At 39.5% G+C, this 18,858-nt stretch overlaps 1 protein-coding gene across 3 annotated transcripts; it reads right to left on the minus strand.

Annotated features, from left to right (window-relative positions):
- Positions 1-515: 515 nt before the first annotated feature.
- Positions 516-18,775, minus strand: LOC136341697 (paired amphipathic helix protein Sin3a-like). 3 transcript variants are annotated; one of them, XR_010732534.1, is made up of 13 exons: positions 18,425-18,775; positions 9,766-10,790; positions 8,476-8,961; positions 7,290-8,022; positions 6,831-7,038; positions 6,408-6,580; positions 5,876-6,051; positions 4,239-4,626; positions 3,771-3,997; positions 2,967-3,143; positions 2,584-2,835; positions 1,217-2,203; positions 516-1,160 (listed from the first exon to the last, which is right to left on the minus strand). XR_010732534.1 is itself a non-coding variant. In XM_066286942.1 (12 exons), exons 2-12 carry the CDS (start codon positions 10,768-10,770, stop codon positions 1,958-1,960), a joined length of 4,071 nt encoding a protein of 1,356 aa, XP_066143039.1. In that variant the 5' UTR covers positions 10,771-10,790; positions 18,425-18,775; the 3' UTR covers positions 516-1,957. The 3 variants fall into 3 exon arrangements, 2 of the variants coding, with proteins under 2 accessions (XP_066143039.1, XP_066143040.1); XM_066286942.1 differs by having other exon boundaries at positions 516-2,203; XM_066286943.1 differs by lacking the exon at positions 18,425-18,775 and adding an exon at positions 17,449-17,599 and having other exon boundaries at positions 516-2,203.
- Between the last annotated feature and the right edge of the window lie 83 nt (positions 18,776-18,858).

An 18,858-nucleotide genomic window follows, 5' to 3' on the forward strand; every position in this document is an offset into this window, starting at 1 on the left:
TGGGTTCTGACAGCGAAAATAACCAATATTCCTTCGTTTACCATTTAAAAAATTTGACTCGTTTCTCGTATAAAATGGAATGTTTTATACTATAAAAAGGTATAAAATTTACAATAAATTACGCACTTTGGTTATTTTCTCTCTTCAATTCTCTGATATAACGTCATTATTTACATGTTGCTCTATACGAAGACATACCTTTACAAACTCTAATAGAAAAATAGACTATCGATAATAGAATGAATTTTGAATTGCCTGGCGATATTTCGAATTTCTATTATATACAGAATAGGCTCGAGGAAGCACGGTCCGCACGAAAACAAAAACGTTCTCCGATCAATAAATAAATTAATTAAAGCAAAAATTCTTTACACTCTAGTAGAAAAAGCAGCAGACACTCTAAAGACCCCTAAAACTAGTTTAAATTAAACGATAAACGGAAATTTCGCCCAAAAATCAAAGATATGTCAACGGCAACGAGAAAATCGAGACAGTTAAAGCAATACTAAAACAAATTTAATTTATACATTTTATTAAAAAATCTATAATTTAAAACACGTACATGTCGAAAACAAACAAAGTAAAAAAAATCTCCCTCCTCAAAACGCCGAGGCGGAGGTCAACTCCTTACGAAATACGCAATGATCTACCTTATATAAAATATATTTATTTACAAACAACTGTCTTTATCCTTAAATTAAAACCTAACAAAAAGTATCACCGGAGGGCTCTATCAATAAATAAATTAACTTTTTATCGTTTGGCAATTCGCTAAAACACGCGAATGTAGCGATAGAAGAGGTGTCCGTTGAATTGCTTTTATTTGGGCAAAAAGGAACAGTTTTTAACAATGAATAAAACAATAAAAAAATCCTTTAAACAATCTTTTACGAAAATTAAATTTTCTTCAAGTAAAGACAGGCGCAAGGGTGTAGTTGTTATTCGTCGAAAATACAGGCTCAACCATTGGTTTAGTGTGAGGAACGAAAAAGCTCTATTAGAATCATCTTTCAACTAGTGGGAATTCTGGATACAACGGACTGTCATGCTTAAGGGAGTACGGCGTAATGCTATGAAGGATATTACGTAAATCCCCACCAAATTGTAGCAGCTTTCATTGACTTGAAAAGGTATCCACAAGAGAGCAAGAACTTGAGATACTTAAAATGCAAAGTTTTATGGCATTAGTTAATATGATTTGTGTCAAAATTCTTACCCTTGTACACCGATTCCGTTTCTTTAAACCGTGGAAGTATTATAGAAATAACCTTCACCTAGCTGCAAAACGTGTCATTCTACGCATTTACTGGTTGCTCACCAAATCAAAACAGTGAGCGACATATTAATAGAGATATTACCAATTTGCATACGTTTTGGAAATGAAAACCCCCACTGAGCTTCACTGCGCATTTTCTACATTTATTGAGCATTAAAAAGTGGGGAAAAGTTTAATTATACATCAGGAGGTTTCGTCGTGTTAAGGTCCTTACTTACCCGTTTACACCAAATACGCCTGTTAAAATTTTCGAATTTATGAACGAACAATCTACACCTCGCCGAAAATTTGTCGCTTCGCCATTTATTGATTGTTCAATAAATGGACGAGGCCACACATTAGTGGAGGTCCTAAAGACTTCCAAAAAGTTGAGATCACCACTTGCCTGCATCCGTCAATAACAATAAATAACATACTCAAGGAACTCTGAGAGATTTCGGCCTTTGAAATTGCCTACATCAGCAATGATGTCATCTATATAGCCGGGAAATTGCCGCAATAACAAAACTAAGTTATTTTAAAGTGAACTTCAACAAGTTTCACTGAAACACAGCATACACACGATCACTTCTCTGCTACAAAAAAAATGACCTCATCCAAGATTCTACGTAAACAATTTATCGACAAATCGGAGAGAAATAGAGGAAATAAACGAACCAAAAAACAACTCTTCTACCACTCCTACGTCGTGCTAGCACCTTCATTCACTAGCCGATCCACCCGATACCTGTTGTAGGGTACGTAAGGTGTCCGCCGCAAATCGTTGTCGGTTAAGACGCGCGTTCGATTAGGTACTACCCCCTCAACGCGCCCCATCAGCCAATCAGTGCAGTATTTGGTCTGCGAGTCGGTTACGTGCTCACCCGCCCATCGCTTCAGCCACGCTCGGAATTTCGACGATTTCTGCTTGGTCACTCGCGGATGAGACTAAAAGAAATGAACAAATTTATTAGTTACAAAAATAATTATTTACACGTAAATGGAGAAATTTTTTTTTTTACATCTTAGTTTCCTTGGAGGAAATAAAGTTACCATCAGCGGGTCTTGTTATATATATTTAGGTTTTTCGCTTGCGGCTATAACATATACATTTTTTCTTTTATTCTGTTTAAAAATCACAGCTCACACACCAATAAGGGTTGTTGCACCGATAAAATTACACAGCACTTCCAGTTAAGACTAACTGACCACACAATCTACAACTTTCTGTACTCTTTTTTTTTAATAAGTTTTTCCTAGCTTTTGAAGACGATGGTAAATCACCGAAACGTTACCCAGTTAGTTTGGGAATCACTTCATACACTTACCAGTCTCGCTTTGAAAAAGGCACTATTCTTGTACAGGTAGCTGTCTTTCTTTAGGGTAAATGTGATCTTCGGGTCGTGCACGTTGAACTTGCACTCCTGATCGTCGTTGACTTGATAACCGGGATGGTTGGACTCGTTCCGTTCGGGCGCTCTCTCATTTAGCTTCCGTTTCACAGCCTCGAAGCGGAAGATGTCCAAATTCGAATCGTCGGGTTCGAGACGGGACGTCGAGCTGTTAGCATCATTTTGATCCTAAAGGACAAATAATTATTATTACAATGTGATCGAAATTTTCTTTGATGTTGAACCGCCAAATGTTTCACCGTTGTGTGTGAAAGAAACCATCGGTTTTGTATTCGCGACTGTTCATGTTTCTGACTTACTTTGCTCTTAGCCTCGTTGTCGTCTTCTTCGGTGGGACTCGAATTTCTCGACTTTTTGGCCATCGACGGCCGCCGCTTGTAGAGCCTCAAATTCCTGCTCAAATACACGGGCGATCTCGATTTGCTGCTGTCGGAATGCGCGATGTTGGCGAAACATTCCTTGTAGCTATTCCATTTCTATAAAGACGAATATAATGCATTTTCTACCTATCAATCCCAACTTTAAAATAAAAATTTAGTATTTTTGTAAACAAATCTACTATTTTCTTTCCTCTTCAAAAGCTCCCAAATTTGCTTTGCATCCAATACACTGAAAACTACGCATTACTAAAGCTAGTACGGTGGAAAGTACCTACTTAGGAAATTTCATTTTCGTAATATAGATTACGGTAGGTAAAAATTAATGGCACAAAGTCAGAATAGAACCTAAACTTGAACAAATCAATTTCCAGCTACTCAGCGGAATTCTTAACGATTAAGATAGGTACTGTTTTCGTAGACCGTTAAATATCCTCATCTTGAACTCCACTTTCAGTTAAACTGGAGTTTTTGGAGTGAACAAATAGCATAAAAACTGGAGCTACAAACGGATTTGAAAAAATCAATTTTTGACAAATTGCACAAACTAAGCTACTAGTTTATTGGCAGACAGGCCGTTCCTAGTTTAGTTTTCACAAGTGCTGAAGGAATAAAAATCTATCATGAAAATTTAGTGATGAAGCAGGAACAGTGAAAAAGTAGGAAAACCTAAACCCGAAGTTTCATTTTCAAACATAATTTTTCTTCACTTTACAAGATACTCACATTCGCTTCTTCAGCTTTCTTAGAATCCTCGGGTTCAGTATCCAAAAGCTCAACGGAAATCTTGCAGTCGCATTTGTAAATGTAGATCTTAAAACAGTTTTCTTCTTGGACGACTTTTTCGGCCGCTCTCTGATATGCCTGCTCCAAGTAGATCCGTTTATGAGCGGTGGCGCACGGCCCACCCGCCGCTCCCCGTTTATTTTCTTTCAAATACAATTCCGTACAACCTATGTAAAGAAAATTTTGGGTAAAAAATGGTTCTGACTTGAATCTAAAGCAAAATCTTGCGTTTGTGTTCATAACCACATATAAATCGAAACGAACAGACATTTCTTCAAATAAAGTTCCGAATAAACATAATCAAGTCCCTCAATTACTATTGAGGAACTTTTCCACACAGTATTTTATTTATCGATCAAAACACACTTTGATGTAAGAATTCTCTAGGCTTACACCATCTTGACTTACCTATGGCTGTCTTCTCGGTGACGCAATGTTGCAGTTGCCGGACGGCATATGACACAACTTTATCCAACGTGAACGCAATGTAAGCATGAATACCGAACATTTCCCTTAGAGTATCTTCGTAGGTATTTGCCTCCATGTTGCCGTCCAGGAGATTCTTCACCATATCGAGGAAGGCGGGATAATAATCTTCGATTTCGATCTGAGGCTTCGGCTTCAGGCGCAGCGCTATCGCCGTGCTGTTCTTACGGTTTTCACCGTTCTTGCGTTCCTCTTGAGCGATCTTCACCGCCCGCTCGTAAATGCGCAACAGCCGCTCGCACAAGATTGCGTGTAACCGAAGGAAGATGTACCAGTTGTTGTTTGCCATGAAGAGTGTGTATGCTTCGTCCTGTAATCAGCAAACGTTGTCAATATGAATGTGATTTAAACCCAGAAAATTACAAAAACATTTTTAAAATTTAATAACTTTTCTCAAGTGGCTTATTGAGAAACTTTGCCATAATTTAACCGACACACAGTGGATCCATGTACAGAACTCAAAAGGAAATTAAACGTAAAAAAAGCTGTAAGTGCAACAATTTACATTTGAATACGCGGAAGACGAATTTTCACGAATTTACCTTCAATGGTTATTTAGCGAAATGTTTGTTAGTCCCTTTGATGCGACGTATTTTATCTATTTCAGGCAGGAATGGCGAATCCATACCATGAATATACATTTACCTAGAGCGATCCATTCAGATTAGTTGGCCTTTGCCGAAAGCCGAACGTTCGCCATTCGAGACGCACCGATATGTGGACCCGGCTTTAGAGGTGCGATCCTCACCGAATCGACCGGCTTTCTCGGCATTACTACTCTGGATTATTGTAGGTGAGACCGCAAAGCTCAAATAAAAGGACTTAAAGGCCAAACTCTCAAGCATCATTTATTTGTTTCGCGAAGTTTGCCAATACACCCTGTTACAGCTTGAAAGAACAGCATATACCTATGGCGCTTTTCCAGGTCAAACTATCTAACGCGGTAATGTTCTGAAGGCGCTCAATGGGCTAAATGAGGGTGTTTAGGTTGCACACGACTGCAATTGGGACACTGGGTGGTTTCAGCTTATAACGCCGCGAAAACGAAAGCGACATTATTCATTTTTAATATCAAAAATTTACCAATAAAAAAACAATTTGTTAACACGATTACTCACGTTCTTGACGTCAAACACTTAGCTATTATGATCGCAGTATTTACCATACATTTGTTTCGGTCATTCGCCTGAAATTAATTTTAAATGATGGCAGGTAAACCCCAAGTTTACTCGGAAACTGTCCCAACATTAAACCCAAATTATTAAAGAGCAAGTTTATCAGGAGAAAAAGAATTTCCATGGAAATTAAATTGGACTTCAATTTGCAACTTAACCGCAAATTTGTTCCCGCTAAGCTTGCCAGCCCGTCAATAATTTCACTCTATTAACTAAGCCCACAATGTCTGAGAATGTTTAAATAAATAATATTCGGAATTAATTATTATTGTACATAAACATTAAGCATCGGAGAACGTTACGTTAAAAGACGAACAAAATGGAACTTCTTAGCTGGTAAGAATGCTTTACTTAGTTACGGTCCAAGAATGAATATAAACTTACCGGATTGGAGGTTTGTGCATGAAGCGGCACTTTAACGTCCTCCTCTCTGACTTCCGTTTCCGTCTTGACGTCCGGCGATCCTTCTTTGTCCACGCGAGCGCAATTGCCTTCCTCCTTCATCTTAACGTCTCTGTCCTTGGGTGAACTGCTAGGGCTCCTCTTCTCGTCGTTATCCTCTGTAGCGATAAAAAAAAAAGAAAGAATGTGAACAAGAAACGACTATTTGAGCTGTAACACATTTCATTTGATTTAATATCGTGTTGAGATTATAACTCTCCAATTTTGAATGTCTTTTTCCATTGGCAAAGCATCAATAGAGAATTTATCTAGCTGTTTTGTTTTATTTGGTACCTTCGACACAAATAATAATTAATAGAACTGTTCGGATGCAAATTAAATTGCAAAAAGAAACGAGCGTCCTATGAAAATGAACTTAACAACAAACTTTAGAAATATAAATTGACGTAAATTATCCGCACTATCCATTAATTAACTAACACGTCTTTTAAATTAATAAACGACCGATCTTTACCGTCCTCTTCCCGCTCGTCGTCACTCAGCGGTTGCCGGGTGTGGAAAAATAGATCGGGAACGAATTGCCGGAGCATCTGCTTGATTTTGCGTTTCTCTCCTTTCTGAATACCAGTCTGCCGTTTCAGGTGGTGGATCAACAAATTGGCCGCATCATCCAAGATTCCTTTGTCCCTAGTACCAAAAAAACATTTTCATTCCTTTGATGTGAGAGCGATAACTATAAGGCAATTCGCGGCTGAACGATTTACGGAAAAAATAAAACGGAGAAACTAGTTTGTTGATACAAGTGCAAACTTTGGCCCAACAAGTGCTAGAAGTGCTAACATCCAAACAAATTCGTAACAAGATTACTTAAGAGGTTTAGCCTTTGGATTAAAGTTCGGATAACGTTAATACTGTTAAATCACAAATCAAATGTTACCTGTACGGGATGACTAAATGAGGACCGGCCGCAGACTCCGTTCCTTCCTCGGTCTGTTCGTGCCTCTCATCGAAAATAGTCTCGATTTCGTTGAAGAGACTCTTGGTCCTGATGGCTTTCACGTCCGTTTGCTTGAAGTTGATTCCCATGTGATCGAGGCTTTTCAGGTAGTACTTCTCGTTTTGTTCCCGCCAAATTTTGTTAAATCCTTTGGAGAAAGAAAGTTTAGAAGTAGCTTAGAAAGCTCAAACGCAGATTAAAAAAAATCATTAATAGACGCTTGTGGCAACCTCGACGCAGATGAGACATGTCTAAAAGAAAACGTACAAGACTTTTTATTGATTCGGTACATTAAACTACAACCCCAATTTTGAAATAAAAAGATGATTTTCTGTAACGTAACATGTTGAAATTTGTCGTCTCGTGCAATATGTGCCACAGCGATAGCGTAGAACATACCTTTTTGAGCTTCTCTCCACTCGTCTTCTTTCACTTTCAGCCTCTTTAAAACTACTGGAACGGCTACGGCCGGATTCTTCCTCAATCCTTCGACTATTTCCAAAGCTTTATCTCCGTAGATCCTCTTTAACGCCCTCTGGTGCAAAGTGGGCGAATTTCCGCCCAAACAGTCGTCCAGCTTGTACTTCGCGATCTCGTCCGGGCCCATCCTGCTCAGCTTCTTATTCACTGCCTCTAGCACTCTTATTGTCGACGCATTCGTCTCGATAACGACGTCCAATTCGAACCTCTCGTCCTCGCACCGGTACATGTATTCCTCGTATTGCGTCTTGCGCGAACTGACGAATGTACTGTCCTCGGACCACGTCGGGAAAGAAACCCACTGGTCGTTCAGCACTTCTTTGCAGAGCTGAGTGCGGCCGGAACACTTTTGACCTTCTTGTGCCTTAGGGATTATGCAATAGCTCGCGCCCAACCTTTTTGCTGTCGCCAAATCGATTTCGAGCACATGGTCCCCTTGGGGACGTTCAGATCTGGTAACGTTGTACGGAATGGGCTCTGCTTCATTCTGTCCCATGAACTCTCGGAACCACTTGAGGAGCTCCGGGAATTTACCGAGAAACGGCGTTATAATTTGAAGGAGTTCGGTTTTCGATATGATTTCCTGGTTGAAGAGGACGAGGCATCGCAGGAAATTGTTGTAGACTTCTTGAGATCGCAAAGCTTTGCGCACCTGCAACGAAGGAATAAAAATTACCAATCAAATGATAAATTTCGGTAAAATCGTTTAAAATGTCTGAAAATCCTTTTGGAAGTCCCAATAAATACATACAACTACGGGGGGTACGCGATTTCTGTTTCTTTGAGCATTTGTATGTGAATATTCGGTACGTGAGTGCAGCAGTATTATGCGAATTTGCTTAGTTGACTTTACTGTTCTGAGCAGAGAGTCTGTTAATTTTTTGGACATTTTGATGGATATTCGACTGAATTTTGGAGCTTCTTTCGAGATGTAAAATGTCGAAGGGACACTATACGATGAGAGTTACATCCAATTAACCGGGACTGGTAGGCACAAGAGCAGTGTATTTTTCATCATGGTCGATCCCACGTGTTACACAAATTTGTTCATTTATGTATCTTCGTGATTCAAATATATGTGGCTGAACGTACCAAAAACACTCACCTTATCGAAAAAAGCATAATCATTCAAAGTGCCATATTTCCCCGCTTCGCTAAGGCTTACGTCCCTATAGGCGGGCGAAATCTTATGCTTTTTGGGTGGCGGCACGTCCCTGTGATGGTAGCTGGAGTACGGCGGTGACCTCTTGACCGAGCCGGACTGATGTCCGGACTTGTGCGTTAAATGTCTATCGGGCAAGTGGTCCCTGTGGTAGGGCTTCAAAGACTTCTTATTATTGGAATTTGAAAGTTCGGACACAGGAGCCTGGTTGATGTGACTGGTAGCGTCCGGCAAGAACTGCCCAAACTCCGCGAGCAGGTCGCTTTGGTTTTCAAATAGTTTCGCCACTTGGCTGTAGACTTCCTGTTCGGTTAGATGCTTCACATTGGCGCCTACGTTCGCTTCCTTCATTGTACGTTGCTCTTTTTGGTAGGTGTGCAGGATTTCCAGAAATCGTTTGTACTTTTCCGGTTGGCCTTGGAAGCGATTCTGAAAGAAGCAATTTGCTAAATTTTGAGGGAAGCACCCGTTTCCTAACTGAATACATTGATTATCATTTAATTTTTAAACTTTAAGAGATATTTTTGACTCCTTACACATCGAACTTATTTTTTTTAACAATTTCGATTCACCCAACTGTCAAAAATTAATTTTTTTACATTTTTGAGGCCTTGGCGGTAAAGTTAGGGTTCGCATTCAAATTGTTCCAATTATCAAATAAACTTATGAATACGGGAAAATTAAGGACAAAGCTGACGTCTCAAAAACTGAAGCAGTCCTCAGGCAAAATCTTTAAAAAATTTGAAATCATAAAAAACACTAAAGAAAAGTAGCCAATGACTTATCAGATGTTTGTCTGGGGTCAGTTCAACCATTAGTCACATGGTTGATGGTAAATAGTAAATTGCCCAATCAACGCCTTACGATTACGCCTACTGCGAAGTTTATTTTTTAATAATCACCCGTTTACCTTGTACATAGTTCCTAATCAGCAGGTCGAACTTTATTGGCCCTATAAACGGTCAATTATGATCTAATAAAACCTGATCACAGGGATAATTATTATTAGGCCAGATAAGCGTAATTTGCAGTACTACCTTACTCTTTACGCCAAAGGTACCTTCAACAAGCGAAACGACACCTAGGAAAATCCAATGTCAATGTTGGCATCACCGTACCATCAACAACAACCACGACGAAAATTTATTTCATAATGAAACGTTCGCATGCTTCCTCAACAGCAAACAAAGGGAACAATTATAGTTTAAATGTGCGTAAGCGCACCACTCTTACCTTAATTTTATTCACGTAATTGATGGCATGGTTGAACTCCACCGGCTGATTCTGCGGCGTGTCCGGATGTCCTTGGAGCGCATGGTTGACAGCCGCCTGAGCAGCGGACAAGGACAGACCATAGTTGGTCGGCCCCGACATTCCGTAACTGGAGGACGAATGGTGCACTACTGGAGGGGGCGCTAATGGGGGTTGTGGCACTGAGGGGACTAGCTGCTGAGGCTGCTGCTGGGGCGGCTGGAGCGGTTGCGGAGCGATGGGCAGAGGCTGGGGAGGGGGTGGTTGGGTCACAGCCTGAGTAGGTGGACCGGACATATTGATGCGTCCCGTTCCGCTCAAGATCATGGCGGACTTCTGCGAATCCGAGGATATCGCCCCTGTGGGATTGGGCACACTCACAGACACCGAAAAGGCATAGCCTCCTTGGTCACTTCGTTGAACCTCGATTTTATATCCTGGAGGTAAAAACGTATTGAAACCAACAATCAGCTCGGGGAATCCTTTGAACAGGCTAGACACTCGTTCTATCACACCAGGTGTGTCAATACTTTGGCTCTTAAATTCTTTCATAATGTCCAGAAAGTCATTGTACACTTGTGGCTTCGAGCCAAACTTGTATTTAACAAGGTCCAAATAGGAAAGAGCGTCCTCCACTTTGAGCCGTTGAAAACTACTCGGAGATTGCTGCTGTTGCGGCTCTTGGAGGCTCGCGCTTGGAGGTGACGCTCCAGTCGTGCGCATCGCGTTGTGACTGGAAGCGGAGAGAGGCATGGATTGGGGTCTTCCGCCTGAATGGGGCGCCGCCGCGACGGGCATCGTGCTGTAGCTCACTTGGGGCCCTTGGGAATACAGTCCGGATTGCATACCTTCACTTAACACTTTCACTGTGGCCCCCGGAAACGCCAGGGTGGGCGCTGAGTTTTGGAGAGGCTGTCGGTACAAGGGACTGGATAACGGAGGTTCGCTTCCTTCCTTCAAGGGGTCATCCACTCGTAGGCGTTTCATCTCAAATTACCTTCGACTGGCTGAAAGAGAAAATATATTCAAAATGTGATTTATGAGTGGGATTTATAAATTAATAAGCGGAATCTAAAAAATCGGTTGGAAGGTTTTTGTCTGATTAGTGTTATTGACTAAGACAAAGAAGTATAGTTGAAAAAATCTTATCAGCAATAGCTATCTTTAATTGAGTTAGGTGTTGACTTTCCTCGCCGATTAGATTATATTCAGCATTAGTCAATGGGAATTTCAATAGTGGATAAGACAATAATTCGGTAAAAGGTGAGACAAAAGTCACCTACCAGAATGTGGTCGCTATAGGTCCGTTCCAGCAGAGAAGAAAACCGATTCCGGTCCTCATAAATGGGTAGAAATATAGCGCGGGACACCGTTAGGGGCTCGTTGCGCATATTTCTGATAATTCGGAATTAGTTTTTTCCGCAATCCCCGTAGAAGTGTGACAACTTTCCGTCTTGTTTAGACGGCGCAAAAGTCACTGTCCCGGGCACGCCCATTGCATGCGGCTGGGAATGTCCGTTATTCCATCACCACGACAAATAACAGACGGAAATATTCCCCAACGGCTGTTTAGACTATGTTTAATGTTTACGCGTTTGAAATTAATCTCGAATTGCAAAAGAATATTATGTGAACTTGTATGAAAAGGACAATCTCGGCTTGTAATGCTTGTTAGCTTCTGCTGCACATTACTGGTCGACAATTGTTCCTCTGCTAGATACAAAACGTGCTATTCTTTCCAGTTAGAACAAAGTTTACAGGACATCCTCACATCGATCATTGCCATTTAATAATTTTTGGACACTTCCAAATTATTCACACTTTCCACCCCTTCCTCTTTCGGCCTTGCCGAACAATGGAATTTGGCCATTTTGCTGCAAGGCGAGGAGATTTGGAGAAAAGTTTCTCAAATGCAAACCCTGTGCAAAGATGTAGTGCATGACCTGGCATGGCTCACGATATGTTCTGCACGTCTGAGGCGGATTGTTAATTAATTTGTTTTATTTTCTTTGGGAATAACGCTTCATACACAAGTTGTTGAGGCGGTGGAACGACCACTATTCTCGATTAAAATTAACCGAGAATTACATTCGTCCTTTTAAAATGTAACGAAATCGAACAAAAAGGCGTTTAATGCTCTGCATAATGATAGTATTGAAGTTCCTCCAGCAGAGAAAGGTAACGTTGCAGTCGTAAAAACATAAAAATAGTTTCGCGGGTGTAAAAAAAAAAAACAACGCAAAATTAACATCTCACAACCGTAAACAACTCATTTTATGGTATTCCTAAGATCTACAAAAATAACATGCCATGAAGACCTAGTGTTAGCGGCATAAATTCGATCATTCCTTCGCTGTCTCTACACGTTCGTTAAATCTCCTATAACCGTTAATTTGAAACGCAGATTGGGAAATGTCTCAGAAACCACTCAACAAACATGAACGTTGCAAGGGTTTCCAATGCGAGTTCTGCAAACTATAACGTTTACAGGGTGTTTTGTTTCACAACGTACCGCGAATATGTAACCTCTAATAACAGAGACTCGATGTATTTATTATATAATACATTTTATCTAGAATTTTACGAAATAAATAAAACACAAATGCTACGTTCGTATAAATTTATTCCATAGAACATTTAAATGCCCTTGATGAGCTTTTCCCTCACCGCACCGTGGATGGTCCTCCATATAAACACGCCAATAATCCAAGAAAGTATTGCATATTTGCATTAAAACATAAATAATAATAAAAGAACACATTAAAATGTATAAATAAGCCTTTTATAAGCCAGGTAGCTCCGTGCAAGTCAAGTGATTACCTAACCGTCGTTCACTGCCCATGACCCAACAATTCGCCATCACTGGCAATTCAAACGTTGTCAAAACGTTTCTCAGACTTTATCTCAACGGGACGCCTCATTATGGAATTGTAATAACGTGTAATGTGTAATAAAATGTTATGTATTTTCAGGAAATTTATATATATATATATATATATATATATATAAAAAAAAAGATGTTATCTGAATATTCCCGCCGTCACGGAAAAGAAGCAGATACATAACAAACATATGATTTGTGCCTGTCTAGAGGCAGAGTCACTTGTGAGATTCGGCATCGAGCATCTGGTACCTGTAGCTTGTAGGTACCTCAACAGTCAAGGGCTTGTCTGTATCATTCTCTCTTGAAGGATGTTTTGTATTAAAATAAAAACAAATTCAAATTCGCCTAAAAATTTCATAGTTGTTTTCGAAAAGTTCCCCCTGCGTTATTATCGTGTGATAAGCGCACGACGGGCTGAGCAGCATATCAAACACTTATTTTTTCATTAAAAATTAACTCACTATAATTTGTTTACACCTGAAAAAAATCACTAGGTGCGTAACTTTGCCATTGACCAGCTAATATTTGGTATTTGTTATCGTTTAATTCGTAAGCGACGTGCTGTGTTCAAGGTAGGGAAAGTGGTAAGCCAAATCTAAGTGGGTAATATCCATGGATTTCAGCTCGTTTTGTAATATTGCTTAACGTTTGATTAAACATTTTAAATTTCTTTTTGGTTGAGTAAAAGAATAAAGATGGATTTTTCTTGTCCAGAATAACAGAACTTCAGTTAGCATGGTTTGATTTGTGAGTGTTCAATTTGAAGAATTACCAGAGAATTTCCCTTGTTGGGGAATTGTAGAAATTGGAATTGTGGCGCGAACATAAACTTACGATAATCTGATGCAAATCAACTTCAACATGGAAGATTGGAATTGTGGGGAAGCCGGAAAATTGACGGAAGGGGAATTTGCTGTTTTCCAACTAGCGAAAAGCTCCCAGAAGGAGGGGTAAAACTCCAACAATTGCAACAATTAGCAAAGTTCCGTCTTCCTCCAGAATCCATTTACGTTATGTTGGAGGAAATTGAACGGGTCGACCTCTCTGTCAGAAACATGTTATCTGTCAAAGTGACATCCACCTTCACTTTTTATAATGGAATTGCCCGTATATCGACAATAGAATGACAAATACAGGAAGTGTATACGTCATTTCATATACAGGGAACCGTATAAAATTCTATTTATATGTTGCCTTTCAAAAGGTGTCATTTTGACAGACTTGCGATGCCTATCTATTCAAGTTGAGAACAAATTCCAAGATAAATTCTGGTAATTTGAATATAAATATCAATGCAATTTAAAGATACCTATAGATATGACTCACCTAAAGTCACCTTTTACGCTTCTGATCAGTAAACGAACGGGTTAGTTCAGGTAATAATTACCAAATCTGGTCAATTTAACAGTTAATACTTATTTCAAGGATGGATTATTTTGCTTTGTCGAAGACTGCTGAGGGCACGTACAGATTGATAAATTTATACACGAACAACGGCAAAGGGCGCCGCGACCCCGATGATATTCATCTGAATAACTTTAATGAAAAATGTTTTTCAGTGGATCAAGTTATTTATGATGGTACACCTTCATCGAGCAGCAATTCCTTTGAGGATCTTTGGCGTGTTCGCACTCTCTTCCTTCTTGCAGAGCTTACTTATATTGGGGTTACGCATTATAAATAGTTTAATAACCAATAAATATACTAGTTCATGTTCAAATTGGGATTTCTATAGTTAAAATGTGTACAATTAAAGGCTTGTATTTTAACGAGTTAACGAGACCTACCTAATGGGCAGGATCTTGAGCTATTTTTGTGTACAAACTCAAAGTATTTCGGGGTATTTTCAAGGTATTTTTCATTCCTGAACGAAATGATTTGCTTGTAAACTTATGCTTAAATTGTTACACTATTTACAAGAAATCTTTTACACATGCATTTTTATATACTTTTTTGTATTGTTGTAATTTACAGAAATCGCAATGAATAAAAACAATAAAAAAAAAGGAAAATCACTGGATTTATTGCAAATTTTGCTGTAGAAAAGCAGAATTCCGAGAAAATTCGTTTATTCTGAACATTCAGGCGAATGAACCTTATATATCGACAAACATGAGCCACATTTGTAGGTGCCGTTGTCCCGTTAATGAAGTTAGAGAAATGAATATCGCTATTAAAGTTCCAAAGTTCTTAAGCATAGGGCTGCACATCTGAAGCATCAGAGGGTTAAAGGACCTGGTTCCACAATATATAGCTAACAGGCAACTTTTTAAAATAGATTTTCTTGCACTATCTTATATTTTCAATTCATAGAACGCACCGCTTTGAGTAGTACCGAAAAACGACAATAATATTGTCCTAGGTCAATAGATACTATCGCTTTCGGATTATTGATGAAATTTCTGATTAGCTCGCAATATTTTACGTTATTAGATTTGAACTTTGAGTTTAACCAGATCCGAGTGGCCCCAAAAAATGTTCCAAAAACACATTTCTCAACGTCAACCGACAACTACGAATCCCTCAACGCCACTTGATCTAAAACATGCACCAACTGTATTTCAAAGATGAATGAATAACGCTTTAACTAGTTTAAAGGAAATCGATGTTCCGTGTATGAAGATGATTTAATAATAATCGTTGGCTCAAGCGTATCGTCGCACGTATCTGATCACAGAGAAAAATCGAAATTAGTCTTCCAAAGGCTATCAAATAGCAACTTTGAAATGCAGCCGGATAAATGTGAGTTTATAAAAAATACATCATATGTTTACACAATGAATGATCACAGAGTGCAGTTGAACCAGATAATGCAAAGTTCCAAAGCACAACTACTTCACAGCTCATAAGTCGCCTCACCGTTGATGTGTCACAAACACGTCTTAGGATCAGTTTTATCACAAGAAAATAATGTAAGCGGGTCCTTAAATAAAGCTATTGTCAATGGTATGGTCAATAAAAGATTGAAAGTTTATAATTGAGCAACTAAAGCAATTTAAACATTTACTGCAAATAGGTATCTTAAGTGTTATTTTTACCAGATCTTAATTGCCAGGCATATGATGGGCATCGAAGCAAAACGAAAGATGGCAAAATCTCAATGTGTTATCACCTATGGCTGTCAGTTGGATAGGTATCGAATAGGACCAAGTGTACTGTAATGACTTAGCAGATAAAATGGAATGAAATATATATTTTTTTTAATGTATACTTGGTTGCGTATAATAAATTCGTGCACTGTGAAAGCACAGTGTGTGGAAGCGCGGTTGGCGATGTTATTAATAATTAAATTGTTTAATAATGTAATTACCATTTGTATCATGCATGGTCATAGAAAAAGTAGTGTTCTACTTATCGAAATAATTTTTTTTGTTATTCAAGAACACCACCACACTGTTCCCAAAAATGACAGAAAAGGCTATTTTCGTCATCCATTAAACAATTCACTGTTTCCTATAAGAGGCATTGCGCTAGAAAAAACGTTTCAATGTTTACATTTGGGGGAAACACTCTTTTTTTAACACATCCCCTCTCATAAGGCGAAAATACATTTTTAATTATCCAGAAACTGTTAGAGGTAAATATATCCAACCCAATAACATTGAAATAAAAATTGTTCTATTCGTACGTTTGAACTACATAAATTAGGAAATCCAGAGGCTATAGCGGCTCAGATGAGGCTCACCAATATTCCAAATGACATGTCAGAGGTTATTGTCATTAACGTTAAGGCTGTCCATAACGGTATTAGTAAACTGTGGTAGCCGTAAGCAAGACCATCATTAACGCTGGAAAAGATTATCTACCTATATACTAGTTATTATAAACTATTTGCTTAAGTGGTTATATGTGTCAGTTATGGTTATGTAACCGATAATGCGCTGACAATTCTAGTGACTCCAGAAGCAAAAGGAAAAGGAATTTGGTGGATGGTCCTTTTCGGAGATGCGCCACCGATTGCGTCACCGCCCCACGAGCAAATGAGCGTTGAAAATTAATTACTCTTTGGTTTAAAAAAAAAAAACACATGCTCATGGTGAAAGCAAATAAAACGTCTCAAGTCGGCGGTATTGGTGTTGGAGTCAGACAACAGCCAAGTTCAGCTGATCAGGTAAACCACGCCCACCGATATGTATTTCTGGCACATAAACAAAACCGGTAGCTTTTCACGGAGAGCCGGAGACGAGACCGACCTGCCATGCCCTATTTGTTCTCCCCAACACTGGCCCCCCCGATTGGCACAAAGAACGAGTTTCATGAGACGCAATCGTTCCACAAACGTTGGACGATTCTTAGCGAGGGCTTGAACTAAAATGCCCGAGACTTTTCGAACTGATCTGCCCAAAAACCAAATTTTATTTATAAATAATTTGTCTGTTCACAATGCGCACGCAGACTCCAATGTTATTGGCGATAAGAGTAAAAATATTCTTGATTGCGCAACAACAAAAAAGCTGTGCGCTTTTCACATGCTGTTCAACCAAACAAAACCATCCAAATTTCCTCTGGGGCCATGGTATTCCTGCCAAAAGGACGATATGGGAAGTTATGAACAAAAAAACTATGACTAATGGGCAATCAACGTAATACAACAATCAGACCTCCATCATGGGAGAAAGCGTCTTTAGTTTAGCATCTGCTTGATAGCGACAGCAACAACAGTACCCTCTAAATAAATAGTACACAAATGGCAGGAGAGTGGGATTTTAATAATAGTCAAGGAGTGGCCTTCGCAGTGAGGAAAATGTAAGACAAATTTTCTCCGTCTACAAAGAACTTACGCAATAATCAAAATGCATGGTGTCATGTGCCAGTCAAATGATACGTCCATCCCGACACCAATACGAGTAGTTTCATTAGATGGTAAAGGCTAAAGAATACGCAGACCGAACTTGAATTCATTTCGCTTGGTGACTAAAATTTTTTAGGTCGCCCAAATCGAGACCTCCGGATTTTAACTTCGCAGTCAGGTATGCGTGAAGAATGGCAACGGCGCTTTCCCACCGATCACGCTGCGCTGCTGCCACGTCGCGTAGACAAAGGAGCATATATCGCGTCGTGGTTTCATTGTTTTGTAATGGTCGGGAATGTGGCAGCGTTGCGATGATAAATAGGCTCCCGCGACCAAAGGCGCGAGCTCCCCATTGGCGGGCCGGGGAATCGATAATAAACTTAGGAGAGGGGCGAACCGGACGTAAGCGGCACTGTTGCCAAAAATGCGTATCATCTACAAGTCGTTACGGGCGATTTTCGCTTGACAAGCAGCTTTGTCATCAGTAAACAAATACAAAATGTTACATGAATTTCTCGTAACCGTGAACCGATTCAACGCCATCAAATCCAACTCCAAAGAGTCCGTATTATTAATTCATAAAATCAGATTTAGGAGAGAAAATTGCCTACACGACAATCACACCACGAGTATTAGCAAGGTTTTACGCGGTTGCCAGGTCAAGTGCCGCAACATCAGGAACAACAAAACACGGATTATCTTTATTTGGTATAAAAATGCATCGCCCCTTTGGTGTTAAAAAAACGGGCATTTCTCTGAGGGGCACCTCATGCACGCCTCTCACTTTAGTAAAAATGCAATGCTAATTTTGGAACAAGCGTGCAAACAAGGTGGAGACAATCGCCAGTTAAATAAACTTGGTTTTTCACTGTTTTGAGTCGCGAGAATGAGGAATTGAGGTTACAAAACATAAAAAATTGGAAAATAGGGAGAGTCTAAGGCGGAATTGAAAATATGCCACTTACCTCTGGGAAGCTCTTTCCCGTTGAAATTTTTGCACGTTCTGCTTGTACACAAACACCTCTACTGCGTATAACTCCAATTTTGAGTTAATTTCCACTATTTGCGGCGCTACACCCGATTTAACAAAAAGAAAAATTTGACACATTATGTCGACAACCTCCTACAACAACAACCGATTGGCGACTGGTTGGTTGAAGTGCTTGAAAATCTTGGAAGCTTGTTTGGGCGAGCCCACTTTACTGGAACATCACTACCAGGTATTAAATTCAATTCTCGTTAGTAATACATTTTCTTGCTTCCAATGACTATAATAGTTAATTAACCAATCAAAAACCTTCTCGTTGCGCCAAAAGTTTATAAAAAAGTGTAACAACTCTGATAATACTCGATATAATTTCACGTTGAAGGCGACCTCCCCTCGATGATGGACTCGCCC

Source organism: Euwallacea fornicatus, chromosome 10 (genome assembly GCF_040115645.1).
Source record: "Euwallacea fornicatus isolate EFF26 chromosome 10, ASM4011564v1, whole genome shotgun sequence".
NCBI lineage: Eukaryota > Metazoa > Arthropoda > Insecta > Coleoptera > Curculionidae > Euwallacea > Euwallacea fornicatus.